We start from the raw sequence: 17,346 nt of genomic DNA, 5'->3' as shown, positions 1-17,346 counted from the left end.
CAATTTACGTTACATATAAAAGGAGTTTTTTGTGCCCCAGCTATATATTTTTGTATAATCCTTACCAACGGAATTCTTGATTTAATTAAACCAACCAATTATAAGTTTTTAATCTATTTTCACGTAATTATAGAAATTGGAAGGTTTGTCTTCAAAACGGTTTACCTTCTAACAAACCAAACGGTCCGCAACTAAGCATAACAGATCGTGATTCGAACCACCAATACCTAATGGAACGGAACTCAATTAAATTGCGTCCCCCAATTCATTGGTTTATTTCGTTCATGGTAAATTTTCCGCTCGCACTCACCTTATTGTACTTGGTATACTTGATGTACTTGTAGTGTTTGTTCTCGTACTTGAAGTCCTGCGGGGTGAAGGTGTACACGTCGGATTTAAGGGACGGAGGCTGGGCCGGTTTCGCGCCATTAATGGAACCCACCGCCGTTCCGCTTTTATCCAAAGTGGCTTTATATTTATTCATGAACGAGTTCAATCTCTCAGACTGTCGCTGCTTTTTCCTGAGGTGCGCCTCGTTCTCTGCAAAAACAAAAACGAAAAAAATAAATGGGGGACGATCAGCCGGATGCGAGACGTCGGACCGCTCTTTCACGATGCGTCTTCGGGCGCCCCGATATTGTGGGCGAGTGGTCGATTGGGTTAAATTGCCGCGTCTAATAGGGCCAAGGGGGAGAAATTTCATTCACTGAATACGTACTGTTCAAATTAATTTATTTATTCGGAAATTGGATTAGTTTAAAATTATTATTGAAATTATTATTTTTTTAATATAATCATTTTGCACAATTAAAATATTTAACATTTAATAAAATAAATTTATAACTTATTATATTTATTATTTTTATGCTTGATTTTAATATTTTAATTTACTAGTTCAATTATTGTAGTTTAACAGGTATTCAATTTTAAGGAATATTGAATTGTAAATTTGTGTTTTGGAGAATGTGTAGAAAATTTTATAAAATGTTTAAACTAATGTTATTATTATATATTTTAAGTAATTTTAATCCTTCAATCTATAATAACATAATTGTTTAATTTATTGTTAATATTATTTTATTTTAAAATCAATCAATTTAAATTCTAAATTAATTTAAATAATAAATAACAATAGATAATAGATAATAAAAACAGAAAACATAACAATTTTAGTATGTTAAATAATTTAAATATTTAAATACATATTTATTGATTTTTTATTTTACAATTTTTTAATAGTGCAATTAAATAATATTTTAGTAATTATATAATTAATATTATGCCAGTAATATATTCAAAGACCTCACTTCTACAAACAAATTATTATAAAAGCCTTTGAAGTGTTTCCTGAGCATCCACTTCTAGGAATTCATTACATTTCTATTGATATACTATTTAAATATAGAAATTGAAAAAATACAGAAAAATGTAACAACTTTTAACCATTGTACTATTATTTTGATTAAAAATCTATCAGTTGTTTGAAAATATTAGCAAATATTTATTGATACAATAATCCACTTTATCACACTCAGGGGATTTTTATAATTAAGATATAAAATAAATATTTATGTTGAAATATTATTATTGGTTACTATTTTTAAAATACTGTGTATCTCTGGTTTTATTTGTATAAAAATTATGTTTTGTTGTTTGGAACAAAATAATTTGTTTTATAAACAAGAGTGTTGCAGGGTAAATATTATCGTTTCATTGGTAAATAAATACTCTTTTAATTAGTGAAAATAGGTTTCATTAAAATATAAAATAAACAGTTCAGTACTTTAAACAACAGGGTTATTATATATGTTGCGGTAATTGTAATTAAGTGATGATATTTATTACTCATCATCATTATCATCATTGCTGAATGCAATGAATTTTTAAATATTTAATTGAGTAATTTAAGAACGCTGCGACAAAAGAGGTTGATAATAACAATATTTTATGATTAACATTTAATAATTAACATTCAATAAATAAAGTACTTTGTCATATGGATTTAGTCTGAACAGAATTAGAATAAGGGACTCACGTTATCATATAAAGACAAAGTAGGCAAAATAATTTTATTATTAAACACTAGAAAACAATTATACATCAAAACATTCTAGATAACATTTATTGCTATTAATACAAATTTTTAATTAATTTAGACATCTTATGACCCTTAAAATCAGAAAATTTGTGAGACATTTTACATTTATATTTTTTGGACTTTCATTGTCTTTTTCAAATCCATCCCAGATAATCCTGATCTCTAGAGAGAGATGACTTTCTAATATATCCTAGAAGTGATATTGCTATATCTGGAGATTGTGAACTTTTTTTATGGCTATTAAATTTTATAGATTATTTCTTGTTTCAACTCTACGAGAAGAACATTTAACATTTGAAACATTCATCTATGAATCTAAACCTTTAACATTCTATATTTCCTAACTTGTTCATGTGTGCTTAATATATTTGTCTGGATTAAACAATAACTAACAGAAAGGGATACACATTCCCCTTTACGAGCTGAGAATTATGTAAACTAGCAGGTTAATTTGATAAATATTTAGGAATTCATTACATTTACCAAAGTTAGAGGTGATTATGTATACATAATTACTGGATTAGTCACATTTATTGTAATATACGAGAGAAATCACAAAAGTAAAGTGAAAACTGTCTACTAATACTTTTCCTTTTGATGTTCAACATCTTCGTTCAAAGTGATAAATGAAGAGCTCTTCAAAATGGCTATCAATCACAAACTCCATCTCCTTATTGCCGACAAATTGTTTACTACGAGTCATTTTTTCAAGTTGGGAAATAGTAAATAGTCCGACATTTCAGTGTGCTCTTTTCTGTAGGACGTACTGCTCAGTTTCACCTTTCTTTAATAATTTACTGTTGAACATGAAGGAGTGAGTCCTCCGAGAGGAATCCACTCGTTTCTGATATTGGTGGGACTGAAATTTGTCGTAAATGTTTCCAAAATTCACCCCTTAATGCCATAAAAATATTAATTAGTTTAGAGTCTTGAAACATAAGATTTAAGCTCTTTAAAGTACTTTTTACTACTACCTGTATTACTACTTTTTACGTGAGGTCGAGTTCTTTTAGGACTGGCCTCGCATATATTCAACAAAAAGTTATTTAAATAAAGTGACAGTTTTAAAAGTGAAATCGATTCCTTAGAACACACTTAAAGATTTTCATTTCATTTGTATTAATACAAATTTTTAATTAATTTAGATATCTTATGACCCTTAAAATCAGAAAGTTTGCGAGACATTGACATTTATATTTTTTTGACTTGCTTTGCCTTTTTAAAATCCATCCCTGATAGTCCTGATCTCTAGAAAGAGATGACTTTCTAACATAATCTAGAAGTGATATTGCTATATCTGGAGATTGTGAACTTTTTTTATGACTAATAAATTTTACAGATTATTTCTTGTTTCAACTATACCAGAAGAACATTTAACATTTGAAACATTCATCTATGAATCTAAACCTTTAAACATTCTATATTTCCTAACTTGTTCATGTGTGTTTAATATATTTGTTTGGATTAAACAATAACTAACAGAAAGGGACACACATTTCCCTTTACGAGCTGAAAATTATGTAAACTAGCAGGTTAATTTGATAAATATTCAGGAATTCATTACATTTACCAAAGTTAGAGGTGATTATGTATAACAACCGACAATTATACATAATTACTGGATTAATCACATTTATTGTAATGTACGAGGGAAATCACAAAAGTAAAGTAAAAACTTTCTATTAATACTTTTCCCTTTGATGTTCAACAGCTTCGTTCAAAGTGATAAATGAAGAGCTCTTCAAAATGGCTATCAATCAAAGTCTATCTCCTTATTGTCGACAAATCGTTTACTACGAGCCTTTTTTTGAAGTTGGGAAGTAGTAAATAGTCGGACATTTCAATGTGATCTTTTCTGTAGGACGTACTGCTCCGATTCACCTTTCTTTAATAATTTACTGTTGAACATGAAGGAGTGACTCTTCCGAGAGGAGTTCAACTCATTTCTGATATTGGTAGGACTGAAATTTGTCGAAAATGTTTCCAAAATTCACCCCTTAATGCCATAAAAATATTAATTAATGTAGAGTCTTGAAACTTGAGATTTAAGCTAAGTTAATATTTTTCATTACTACTTCTACTACCTTTTACGTTAGGTCGAGTACTTCTATGACTATCCTCGCATATATTTTTCAAGAAGTTATTTAAATAAAGTGACAGTTTTGAAAGTGAAATCGATTCCTTAGAACACACTTAAAGATTTTCATTTCAACATTTCCATTAAAGAATCTATCAAATTCCCCAGCACACACACGTAATATTCCGACCGACCGCTCAAAGCCACTTAAGCACCGTTCGGAGCCTACCAGCAACGAAAAGCTGGAAATGTTAACAATGCCTCGATAACAAGTCGGCCGCTCCGAACGGCACAAATAAGTAAAGAAGAGGAAGAAAAAAAGTAACATTTACCTTTACACGGACAGAATCCCTTGCATCCAACCTTTATCGACGTGCGGTGGATACAATTGTGGTAGTCCAGGCGACAGAGAGAGCTGTACGTCCTGTTGTCCGAGCCACACAGGAACGTCGGCTTTACGACCGGGCAAGGCTTACATCTGAAAAGGAAAATTCACCGTTATCATTAAAGTTTTATGCGGACGATCTATGAATAATCCACTCCTTTATGGGCTTATTCGTGTTTTTACCTTGGACTGGAAAATATTTTTTTGTTGACAACAGGCACATGTTTCAGCAAGTACATCCGTATTAAAATTAATTAAAACAGTCGCCACCACAGCGGTGTGTGTTACGTTTATAGACGCGAGTTTCAGTTACAAATTCAGTAATAATTACAACAAAGTATTCGGTACAAATTAGATAAACGTTCGTTGGAAATTTAATTCCTGCGAAGCCATTTGTGCAGGAACGTAAATATTGTATAATACACCACGATTGGTCGTTAAATTTGGATTTGCCGCACATAATTTACGGGTAACTGAAATAGAGAAATCCGTTCGGATGCAAAAATGAACGATGCTAAATCCGTCGACAACTCATTTTCGAAAAGGCGCCTTATAAATTCATATTTACCGCGCGTTCAATGGGGCAAATATTCCAGGTTATAATATTCCTCGAGGCATCATTCCGGGCTCACAAATGGTCCTGTCATAAATGTATTTCATCGCCCGACCTTATATACATGTAAATACGACGCGGCGTCGTTTCCAACGAAATATAGGACGATATCGGGGTTTATTTATGTCCCTCTAAGATTGTCTAGCAGTTAATGTACGGCTTCCAGCTCTTAACTGGTTATTCCCTTCAAGCAACCAGGTACGGAATATTAATTTGGGAATTAACCTTTATGTTGTTCACGCTGTCTTTGTACGACCGCAACACTGTTTTCAGTGGTACATTAGGAGACATTTGTGTACGTACTTTTGTTATGTTCTATTAAAATTGTTTTACATTAATATGTGTCTTTTATGCAGTTTGGCTTCTATTTCTTCCTATCGACCAGCCAATTCTGGCTGGTTCGTCTTTAAGAAATCTTTCGTGAGTTTTAGAAAACTATTAAATGTAAAACTGATTTTGGCAATTTAGAATTTAATAATTTAATGTTACAAAATTATGACATGACACGATTATGCTGGAATGTTGTGATTATAATTTTTTGCTTTACAAAAACGAAAAAGATTTTTCTAGCTGGTTCATGTCAGATATGTTAGAATCTTTTTTGAACTCGATTTATTTGGTTTTAAGATTTAAATACATCTCATTTTTTTTACTTTTTAGTTAATTGAAAAAATTAATATGCGTTGTTGAATAGTTGTAATTCTAACAAATATTGACAAAAAATTTGTTTATTTATAAATTTTACAAAAAAGAGAGAAATTTATGTTTCACAAGGCTTTCGATTTTGTCAAAATAGATTATTAATTTTTCAAATTAGGTCTTGTTAAATTTTTATTTAATTTTTACAAAATATTATTTTCATTTCAAACTTTTTATATTTTGTTTATTTTTTCCAATTTTAATTTTGTATACTTAAAAGTTCTTAGTACCATCATTTCGAAATAAAAATGTTAAGTTTTTATTAATATTGTAAATTTTATTTATTTTTGTTTTATTTATTGTAAATTAATTAATTATTAACACACGTCGTTTATTTTATTGAATATTTGTAATTAAAAATTCATTCAAATAATTCTTTTTTTTTTTTAATTTTTTTATTCTCTAATTTCTTCTCAAAAAGTTACAAAAAATAAAGAGATGTATAGTCCATACGGATTTCGATTTCATTTTATTTATTTTTTACAAATATAACTTTCATTTAATCTCTATTTAGTCTTCCGCACCGATTTAATGAGTAATCTTATTTTTGTTAAGTTAAGAACAATTAGTAATACTAAAATTTAGAAACTAACTAAAAAAATGTTTTTATTATTATTGTAAATTTCAAGTGAATTTCATCTAATAAACAGGAAAAATATTAATTTTTCAAACACACGTCTCTCATTTTTTCGATTAGTTTTCACTCTGTTAATAACATAAAACATAAAAATACATAAAATTATAAGAAAAGAATATATAATAAGTACCGTATATATACATTTATACCGACTTTTATCTATTTTTTTTAAATTTAAATTAGTTAAGTATCAAAATTTTGAAACTATGTAATTAAAAAAATTAAAAAGTTTTTTTAATATTATAACTTATACTGAATGTTTTAATTCTGATAAAAATAATTCGCTTTCATAAAGTCTATAAATGTTTTGAAAAATATTATTTTTCTGATTTCGTTATTTTTATTTTTTAATTTTTGATTTTTTTTTACAAATATATTTTTCGTTTAACCTTATATTTCGGAATTAAAGTGGTTTACCTATTTTTCCAAACTTAATTTTTTTTCAAAAAAGAGATTTCAACAAAGAATTTTTCTTTCAATTTGAATATTATAAAAATAAATATAATAAAAATAATTAAAATAAAAATTGTTTAAAAAATTCTCAACATTTTTTCTCATTTGTGTCATTAACAAAATATTATTTTCATTTCAAACTTCATACGATAAGTTTTATTTTGTTTATTTTTTCCAACCTTAATTTTGTATAGTTAAAAATTCTTAGTTACAAAAACAAAGAAATTTCGATTTCTTCTTATTTATTTTTTACAAATATAACTTTGATTTAATCTCTATTCAATAAGTCTTCTCTACCGATGTAATAAGTAATCTTAAATTTGTTAAATTAAGAACTTTTAGTAATAAAAAAATTTAGAAATCAATTATAAATGTTACAAGTTTTTATTAATATAGTGAACTTTAGTGAATTTCTCTTTCTATTAACCAGGAAAATTATTAATTTTTTTTAATTTAAATTAGTTTAAAATTTTGAAACTATGTAATTAAAAATATTAAAAAGTTTTTTCAATGTTAACACTTTTACTGAATTTTTCTTTCTACTAATCAGTTTTAATTCTGTTATTCGCTTTCATAAAATTTACAAATGTTTTGAAAAATATTATTATTTTTCTAATTTCGTTTGTATTTTTTAATTTTTGAATTTTTTTTACAAATATGTTTTTCATTTAACCCTATATTTCATTTAAAGTGGTTTACCTATTTTTCCAAACTTATTTTTGTCAAAGAAAGAGCTTTTAGCACATAATTTGTCTTTCAATTTGAATATTATAAAAATAATAAAGATAAGTAAAATAACAATTGTTTGAAAAAATATCAACATTTTTTCTCATTTGTATCATTAACCCAACTAATGGTATATCATTATTTTTCAAATATTTAATCTACTTTTAGAGTGAAGGGCAATTCAGATCGAGATGAATGATTGTTCGTTATAAAGATAGTCCAATTACTTGAACAACGGTATTAAATTTAGGATTGCTCTTTGCTATTTTCAGTATAAATATAAATATCAATATAAAATTGAAATTCATAAACATAGACGCATCCACCATATTTTAATATGGAGCGCATCCGCCACTTTTTAAAATATTCTTCACGTTCGTTAATGAACGTTTGCAATATATTAAGCTGAAATCTGCCATTTCGGTATTCGTACATCTCACAACAAGATCTAAACCTATTTAATAAACCAACTAAATCACGCTGCGGCCATATTCAGATGAATATTAATGACCGGCATCCTGAATTTAAAATTATGGACCGAGAATGTGCATCAATCATTCCCTTTGCACCATAAAACGTGAATCATTGTCCGTTAGTCGTCTGTCTGCGGCCAGCGTTTAAAACAATTGATCTAGAAGGACGTTACACGACAATTAGTCCGAGTTTATCTGGACAAGTGGGCAAACATTGTTTCGCAGTCGACTGTACATAACTGGTCCCGTTTTAATGACGTCCGTACGTGGATTCACATTCGCGCTTTGCCTGCCTCCAATATTTGATTTCTGTCTGGCTTTGGACACAGCGGATGTAGATTAAATGGACGGACAGTCGTACATCATCGACTGTGTATGGATTCCCTTTACCTGCACGACAACTGGACGTTACATTAATGGATTCAATGTACTGTCGTTTTAAAAGGGATTTAACTGCATGACAATAATAAAAATATTTTGTAGAATGCATTTATTTTATCGACGACAGGATTACGTGGTTCTAATAGTGGAGGCGTTCACTGTAATTGTGTTAATCAAGTAAAATGTAAATTCCGTTAAAATTTACAATTGTAATGCAGCTGCTAAGCCGTTTAATATTGATTTAACCGTAGCAGAATTTGAAATAGTTCCGACGAAAATTCAATAAATTTATGTGAAAATAGTTAGTCTGGATGTGACAAATTATTTGCGACAGAAGTTTAATTCGCATTCCGATACTGGTATCATTTCCGTCAATATCTACCGTTATTATACCCGATTTTGATTTCAAATCGCCGACAAAGTTTTATAATGTTAAAACGACAGATTAATAATGTTTTCTATCAGAAGTTAATGGGAAAACTTTGTTAATTTACGTCACGGTCATATTATTATTATTATTTCATGTAATGACTTTAAAAAACGGATTTATTATACCTAAAGAACTCTTGCTATGTATCGTTAGGTATGCAATTAAAACACGTCGTCCATTAGTGAAAGCATACATAATAAAAACCTTTTACCCCTGCATTTTTAATTATCAATTCATGCCATAATCTTTAAAATAACACATGTGCAAAATGAAATGTTTCAGGTAGATCCAACCATAAGTTCTACTAATAATTTAACAGAGTAAATGAACTTAAACAGACCGACCAAATCTCCCTAACAAACTTTCTAATTTGTGTGTCTATTAATTTAATAGTACCTGTTGTGTTTTAATATCTAGTGTCTTATATCTTGGGACGGAAACTTTCCTTTGTCAATATTTGAGTTTGCTGATGTTATGTACTTTAACGTCAAATAATTTGACTTCAAATTTAGTCATTTTTAGTTTTTGATTTCTTCTTTACATATAAAATTGTAATAAACTTTAAGAATTGACTATATATTTTTTTTATTACGATATTTTTTCCAAATTATAAATATATATACTTAAAGGCCATGAGACGATAAACATACCGAATCGGCCCCAGAAAGAGATCGGGTTCATAATTTCAGGTAATCTTAGTACTAATAACACATGGATCAATAAGTCCCGAGACTAACCCAGATATGGTGCTAGTAGTATCAAACTGGCCACGTTTCCCTAGAGTACGAACCTTTACATGAAACGTGTAAAAATTTGACGTTGATCGGACCACAAACAGCAAAGTTATCGAGGTTAAAGTAAAGTCACTTTGTAATTTGTTTGAAAAATGGAAAAAAGCGAGTTTCGCGTGTTGATAAAACATTGTTTTTAATGGGTAAAAACACCGTAGAAGTCCAGCAATGGCTTGAAAGACATTATCCGGATTCCTCTTCATCCAAACCAACGATTTGTCGGTGGTATGGTGAGTAAACGTGGTCGTACAAACACAAATAATGCGGAACGTTCGGGTAGGCCATTGGAAGCCGTTACACCAGAAAATGTGAGTAAAATGGTAAAAATCATAATGAAAAATCACAAAGTGAAGGTCCGTGGGATTGCAGAAATGACACAGATATCATCTGGAAGCATATTTACAATCCTACTTGAAAAATTGAGCATGAAAAAGGTTTTTTCCAAGTGGGTGCTGCGATTGCTTTCAGTGGAACGAAACAGAAAGCCACAAGTCCATGAAAACAAAGGCAAAATTGAACAAGTTCGGCTTTGATTTGCTTCCCCACCCCCCGCATTCGCCAGATTTAGCCTCCAGCGACTACTGGAAAAAAATTTGGCTTGAATGAGGTGGTCATTGCCGAAACTGAATCCTATTTTGAAGCAAAGGATAAATCCTTTTATATACATGGTATTGAAAAATTGGAAAAGCGTTGGAACGATTGTATCACCCTAAAAGGTGATTATGTTGATGAATAAAAAAAAATTTTGCAAAAAAAATTTTCATTGTTAGTCTCGGGACTTATTGATCCATGTGTTAAGATACTTCGATAGTGCGAGTTTCAGGTCTTAATCTATAACCGCTTCTGAGTAAATCGAAAATACTGAAAATTCAGAAAAATTAATTTTCTCAGCGCTGTGTGAATCGATTGAACTAGATGCCGGATATGTTTTGGGGGACGATGGTAGCATTTCGGAAAAAAAATGAAAGCTATATCGGTTCACAAGGACCTTAAAAAAAATGAGTTTATTTTCTTAATTTCAATTTTTAACCATCTTACGATTACGACACAATTATGAAACTACTTTTTTTTTTAATTCCTCGTCCAATTTCCGATAAATATATGAGCTTTTGGAATTTTTAAAAAGGGTACGCCATATTGAAAAAAAATAAAATCCATTTTTTTGCTCAAAAATCAGGTTTTTTAATAATTTTACTCTTGAACTGATATAATACGGAACTTGCTTGATTACTGAGCTAGTGAAAACAACAGAAAAAATTAGATACACTCATATTAAAATATTTTTTTTGTTTAATATTTTTAACATCGATATTTAATGCGACTAGTCCCATTCGGAATGAAAATTCTATTTTTAATAAAGCAATGCATACGGGCATCTTGAGGAACAACTACTAGATTTGGATTAGAAACGGAACATACACAACAATATCTGAGTTGCAACAGTTCTCTTAATTTGAATATTCTTCTGTATCATCATCACATACAACATCTAAATTGAATGATGAATCATCAGTGCTTGACTCAACTTCCACCGATGTTTCCTGATCCTCATCTTCAAGTTTCGTTGTCTTATATTTTTTAACACGATAATTAGAAAACAGAACGTCACCGACTGCAATTGGACACTCAAAAGCAGCTGAGAACTCTTCAGCATCTTCATCAGATTTTATACATTTTGGAGTACATGGTGATTTTTTTAAGAATTTTGAACAAATGCAACACTTGGAATTATTAGTTTTAGATGTTGACATATTTTCATTTAAATAATAATATAGTCAAATAAAAATAATTATTAAATATATATAAAAATACAGCCAATGCTTCTTTGGAATGTCAACAGTCAATAATTTTAAGGTCATCTACAGATAAAAAAAACAGTGTTACCTGTTTTGAATTACAGTTCCATCTTATGGTCATTAAATTAATTAAATATCGATACAATAGTAATGTATACTGATTTTATAATTTCAGTGATTAATAAAGTTTATAATAGTAATTAAGTAGATTAAATAAAAAAAACAATTTGATATGAGTGTATCTAATTTTTTCTGTTGTGTAGCTCAGTAATCAAATAAGTTCCGTATCATATCAGTTCAAGAGTAAAATTATTAAAAAACCTGATTTTTGAGCAAAAAAATGGATTTTATTTTTTTTCAATATGGCGTACCGTTTTTAAAAATTCCAAAAGCTTATATATTTATCGGAAATTGGACGAGGAATTCAAAAAAAATAGTTTCATAATTGTGTCGTAATCGTAAGATGGTTAAAAATTGAAATTAAGAAAATAAACTCATTTTTTTTAAAGTCCTTGTGAACCGATATAGCTTTCATTTTTTTTCCGAAAAGCTACCATCGTCCCCCAAAACATATCCGGCATCTAGATCAATCGATTCACACAGCGCTGAGAAAATTAATTTTTCCGAATTTTCAGTATTTTCTATTTACTCAGGAGCGGTTATAGATAAAGACCTGAAACTCGCACTATCGAAGTATCTTATTAGTACTAAGATTCCCTGAAATTATGAGCCCGATCTCTTTCTGGGGCCGATTCGGTATATTTATCGTATCATGGCCTAAAGGCCCAAGACCTAAAGAATTATAAAACTAATAAACTTACGATTCATAAAGTTTTTGATTTTTTCGAAAAATAGAATATATATGTTACTATCGCTCATATGTAGAGACTCTTTAGAAATTTTCATTTTTCTTGATAAAAGTGTACGTTTAAATATCCATATTATTGTCAGTTATGCAGTATGTTTGATAAAAACAATACAATTGTTTATTAGTGGGATTAATTAGGTATTTATTAATATTTGAAAAATATTCAAGGGTCAAAAGTAGAGCAACTTTAAAATAAAACAACTTTACGTAAATTTAAACTTCTTTTATTTAGTATCTAGTAGCATATGCATTATTTTTAATAACTTCTAAACATCTTTTCGTCATTGATTTTGGTAGCTTTTCAATTTAATCATTCGAAATTTCTTTCGAGAGATTTTGATTTTCTTCGTAAAATATTTGAGAAGCGAACCATTCTTTAACTAACTTAGACGTATGTTTCGGATCGCTGTCGTGCTGGAAGGTTCACCTTAAACTGATGTTACCTTCGTCAAATGAAAGCATATGATTTTAGAGAATGTCACGATAAACAAAAAGATCCATTATTCCGTCTAACTTAACCAGTGGACCTATGCCAAACGCAGGAAAACATACCAAACCATAACGTCTCCTCCATCATGCTTCACAGTGGGTTTAGTATACTTGGGATTATACTTTCCTTTAATGTGTCCTCTCATCTATGAAATACCATTAGATTTGTACAATTGGAGCTGATTTTCATCGGAAAACAAAATTGTTTTCCATTACCCATGTGTCCAGTTCACATGTTCTCTCGCAAATAGCAGTTTTGCTGCTTTAGTTTGCAGAAATGAAGAGCTTCTTTGTTGGTTTTCTACCATAGAGACCAGTTCTATTTAGTCTTCCTTTTATGGTACTCAACAACATACTGAGTTCGTTTATTTTTTGATTTATGCAAGATGTGCTGATAAAAGTGTCATGAACAACAACCGTTTTTATTTTCCTGTCCGTAGCTCTGTTAGTCTTGCGTTTTCTACCTCTTTTGGGAACTTCCTCCGGTGTATTTCTTCTGTTAAAATTGGAAATCGTCTTTAAAATGATCGATTTGTTTAAATTTAAATCTCCTGCTATTTTACTCTGTTTTTCATCATTTTCTACAATTTGTATCGTTAAATGGACACAGCATTTTTAGCTTTAAGGAACGATGTTGGGCACAGAAATAAACTATAAAATATTGAATATAGGATTTGGTTCCTTTACTTATTAATCCTGTTATAGAGTTATGCAGAATGTTTGATAAACACAATACAGCAATATAATTGTTCATTAGTGGGTTCAGTTAAGTATTTATTAATATTAGAAAAATATTCAAGGGTGATAAGTAGAGCAACTTTAAATTAAAACAAGCTTAAATACATTTAGCATTCATTTATTTAGTATCTAGTAGCATATCCATTATTTTTAATAACTTCTAAACACCTTATCTTCGTTGATTTTAGTAGCTTTTTAATATAATCGTTCGAAATTTCTTTCGAGTGATTTTGAATTTCTTCGTATAGTTCTTTCATATTTGATAGTCTTTTTGCAGGGATTTTCCGATCAATTTCTTTTCAAAGGTTTTCCATTGGATTGAGGTCTGGATTTTGTACTGGCCAAGACATGACACGTACTCTTTGAGAAGCGAACCATTCTTTAACTAACTTAGACGTACGTTTCGGATCGTTGTCATGCTAGAAGGTTCACCTTAAACTGATGTCACTTTCATCAAATGGAAACATATGATTCTAAAGAATGTCACGATAAATAAAACGATCCATTATCCCGTCAAACTTAACCAGTGGGCCCATGCCAAACCCAGAAAAACATACCAAACCATAACGTCTCCTCCACCATGCTTCGCAGTGGGTTTAGTGTACTTGGGATTATACTTTTCATTAATTGGTCCTCTCATTTATGAAATACCATTAGATTTGAATAATTGGAGCCGACTTTCATCGAAAAACAAAATTGTTTTCCATTGCCCATCTGTTCATTTCACATGTTCTTTTTCAAATGGTAGTTTCGTTGCTCTATAGTTTGCATAAATGAAGAGCTTCTTTGTTGCTTCTCTACCATAGAGACCAGCTCTTTTTAGTCTTCGTTTTATGGTACTCACCAACATACTGAGTTCGTTTATTCTTTGATTTATACGGGAAGTGGTGATGAAAGTGTCACGAACAATAAGTTTTCCTGTCCACAGCTCAGTTAGTCTTGCGTTTTCTACCTCTTTTGGGAACATCTCCTAGTGTATAACATCTGTTAAAATTGAAAATCGTCCTTGAAATTATCGATTTGTTTAAATTTAAATCTACTGCAATTTTACTCTGTTTTTCACCATTTCGGAACATACAATTTGTTTGTTTAATTTGTATTGATAAATGGACACGTTTAGCTTTAAGTAGCGATGTCGGGCACAGAAATAAATTATAAAATCAATTGTATTGAACATAGGGTTTAGTTGCTTTACTTTTGAACTCTGTACCGAAATAAAATGTTGTGTAAAAATTACGTAAATAAAGATATCCGTATATAAATTGAGGTACGAAATGTGTAGACACTTATTAATTATAAAATTAATTTAAATTAAAAAGAATTGTTCTTTTACTAAAATGATTATGTTTTTTAATTTGTTGCTCTACCTATGAGCGATAGTGTATATATATTTAAATTTCGCCATTTTTAATTTTTGATTTCTTTTTTTCATTGAATAAGTTTTTAGGGCCGATTTTATTTACTTATTTTTTAATTTAATTTGGTATATTAATTTTTCTGTTAAAAATTGACTAAATAATTCGCTTTTTTTTCAAGTTGTTAATTTTATCTGGCTAATTTAACAAACAGTTTTTGACTTTTGATTTCTTTTTTACAAATATAAATTTCATTTAATCTTTATGCAATCTTTATGCAATCTATTTGTTTCCAAAGTTTTTATTAATGTAGTATATTTAAATAAACTTTTCTTTCCACTAACAAAAAATAAAAAAAAAAAAACAGATACACGTCCCTTATTTTACATAACTTAAATCGTTTTTTTCAATTCTTCATTTTTACTGAAAAGAATTTACCTTTACAATATTATTAAATTTCTAAATTTTGGAATTAAGTTGTTTTACCTATTTTTGCCAAATTTAATTTTGTTAAGTTCAGAAAATATTTAAAAAAATTTCTTTACTCAAAATTAAATTTTATTTTAATAATTAAATTTTTGTTTTATTATTAAACAATTAATACTCACAACCCTTCATCATCTCCGGCCTCTTCTTCAGGATCGTCTTCCGTGTCGTAAAACACATCGTCATCTTCCTCCTCGTCTTTCGGTTCTTCCGTCTTCGCCACCGGCTTCGGTATCACGATGTCGCTGAGGAAACACAAAAAAGGGGTTTTATTGAAGTTTCTCGTCGTTCGAAATTTAAACCGTACACGTTGCACGAATCTGAGCCAGATAAAATCTGCAAGACACGTAAATCTTCAACTCGGCAAAATAGCCGATGTTAAGCAACAAAGCGGCAAATCGATCGCGCATCGTACGACAAGACCTCGAAAATCCGTGGCAGGAAATGCGAGGAAACGTACAAGAACGATTCCGTAAACAAAATATTAAAACTCCAAAGGGAAATCGATACGTAAATGTTGCAATGAGCAAAAAAAAAATGAAATCCTCACCCGTTCTTTTTGAGTTCCTTTCGCGATACGCAGACCGCCGTGAAAGTATCCTCCAGCAGGCAGATCTCTTTTTTCTTGCAGCTCAGTGGTCTGCAAAGGTCACCTGAAACGAAATTCATTTCAATTCGATTTGCTTTGAGGTATTTCACCGTGTGTGGTGCGGGTTTAAATAAATTTTTGGCGGACGGCTTTTGGCTCGGCTTCAATTAATAAAACTATCAAGCGAACGCGCTCATAAAACTAAATGTCATATACGGGCACCCGGAAATTTATTTCTGGAACGTTAAACTATGTTATTGCCCGAAAAGGACTATATTCCATAAATCCGGACCTGATTTATCGATAGTCCGCCACTCAGACATATATCTATCCCATAAGAACTTTTCAACGTACATTCACATTTTATGCTCCGAACATAATATGGCAAAAACGAAGTAATTTGCTCCTCAGTCCGGACGGCCATAAATAATATTCCACATTATGACTTTTATGCTGTCGCTTATTAAAATAGAGATTTTAAATGTCCGACGAACGAAATTGGATTCTGGAACAGATCCTTATCGTTTATGCACTTTAAAATGGAATTTCAAATCATATTAATATCATATTAAAATTTATGTATACAGTATGGAATAACCAAATGGAATAAACTTATTGTTGTAATCGTTGACCTTTATATTATACATTCTGAGTCACGACATTTATAGATTACGAACAAAAAAAGTTTGTCCTTACATTGAACTCCCTTCGAGTGACCAAATTACGAAGTAGTAATTTTGATTTTAGTTCGTAGTAGTGAAATTTTTGTAATAAAATTTAAGATTCACAAGGACGCCTGAAATAAAAACAAACCCATTATTTTCCAAGCTGATTTTTACAATAAATTTAAAAACTATGATTTTATTCTTAATGTTAACTTTTGCAATAAATTTCAAAACAACAACATTTTTTTTAATTTGTAAAAATGTATTAAAAGGTTCCCGACCTATATGGGGGTTCCAACTATCACTTGAAGGGGATAAAACCATATATTCTGAATGAATGACAAAAATAAATCACATGAAAAAAGATCAGGAGTTCAGATCATAGATTATATGGTGTACAAGGTAAAACTTCTCATTTGATATTTTGAAATTTCCTTTGAATATTGTAATAAAGAATCAAGAAACCATTTCAATCGACTGAAAGAAGTTTATCTTTGAGTTTTTAATGAATTTGCAAGCCGTGGACGGTTACATTGACCGTTTGACCTTTGGTAGGGTTGTCAATATGTAAAGTTCCGCATGCAGTCTATTATAGAG

The 17,346-nt window shown here is 29.9% G+C and overlaps 1 protein-coding gene across 2 annotated transcripts in view; it reads right to left on the bottom strand.

Moving 5' to 3' along the window:
• Positions 1 to 17,346, bottom strand: part of LOC109603577 (proteoglycan Cow) — a 129,618-nt gene that overhangs the window by 3,214 nt on the left and 109,058 nt on the right. For both annotated transcript variants that reach the window (XM_049964242.1, XM_049964243.1), the window contains exons 3-6: positions 16,046 to 16,148; positions 15,618 to 15,740; positions 4,508 to 4,653; positions 311 to 540 (exon numbers count right to left, since the gene is read on the bottom strand). In XM_049964242.1, the coding sequence (XP_049820199.1) occupies positions 311 to 540; positions 4,508 to 4,653; positions 15,618 to 15,740; positions 16,046 to 16,148 (602 nt within the window). The remainder of the gene's footprint in view (positions 1 to 310; positions 541 to 4,507; positions 4,654 to 15,617; positions 15,741 to 16,045; positions 16,149 to 17,346) is intronic.

The sequence above is a fragment of the Aethina tumida genome, chromosome 3 (assembly GCF_024364675.1).
Source record: "Aethina tumida isolate Nest 87 chromosome 3, icAetTumi1.1, whole genome shotgun sequence".
In the NCBI taxonomy this organism is placed as follows: Eukaryota; Metazoa; Arthropoda; class Insecta; order Coleoptera; family Nitidulidae; genus Aethina; species Aethina tumida.
The sequence above is the reverse complement of the archived record's forward strand: the minus strand, read 5'-3'. Positions and strand labels throughout refer to the sequence as shown.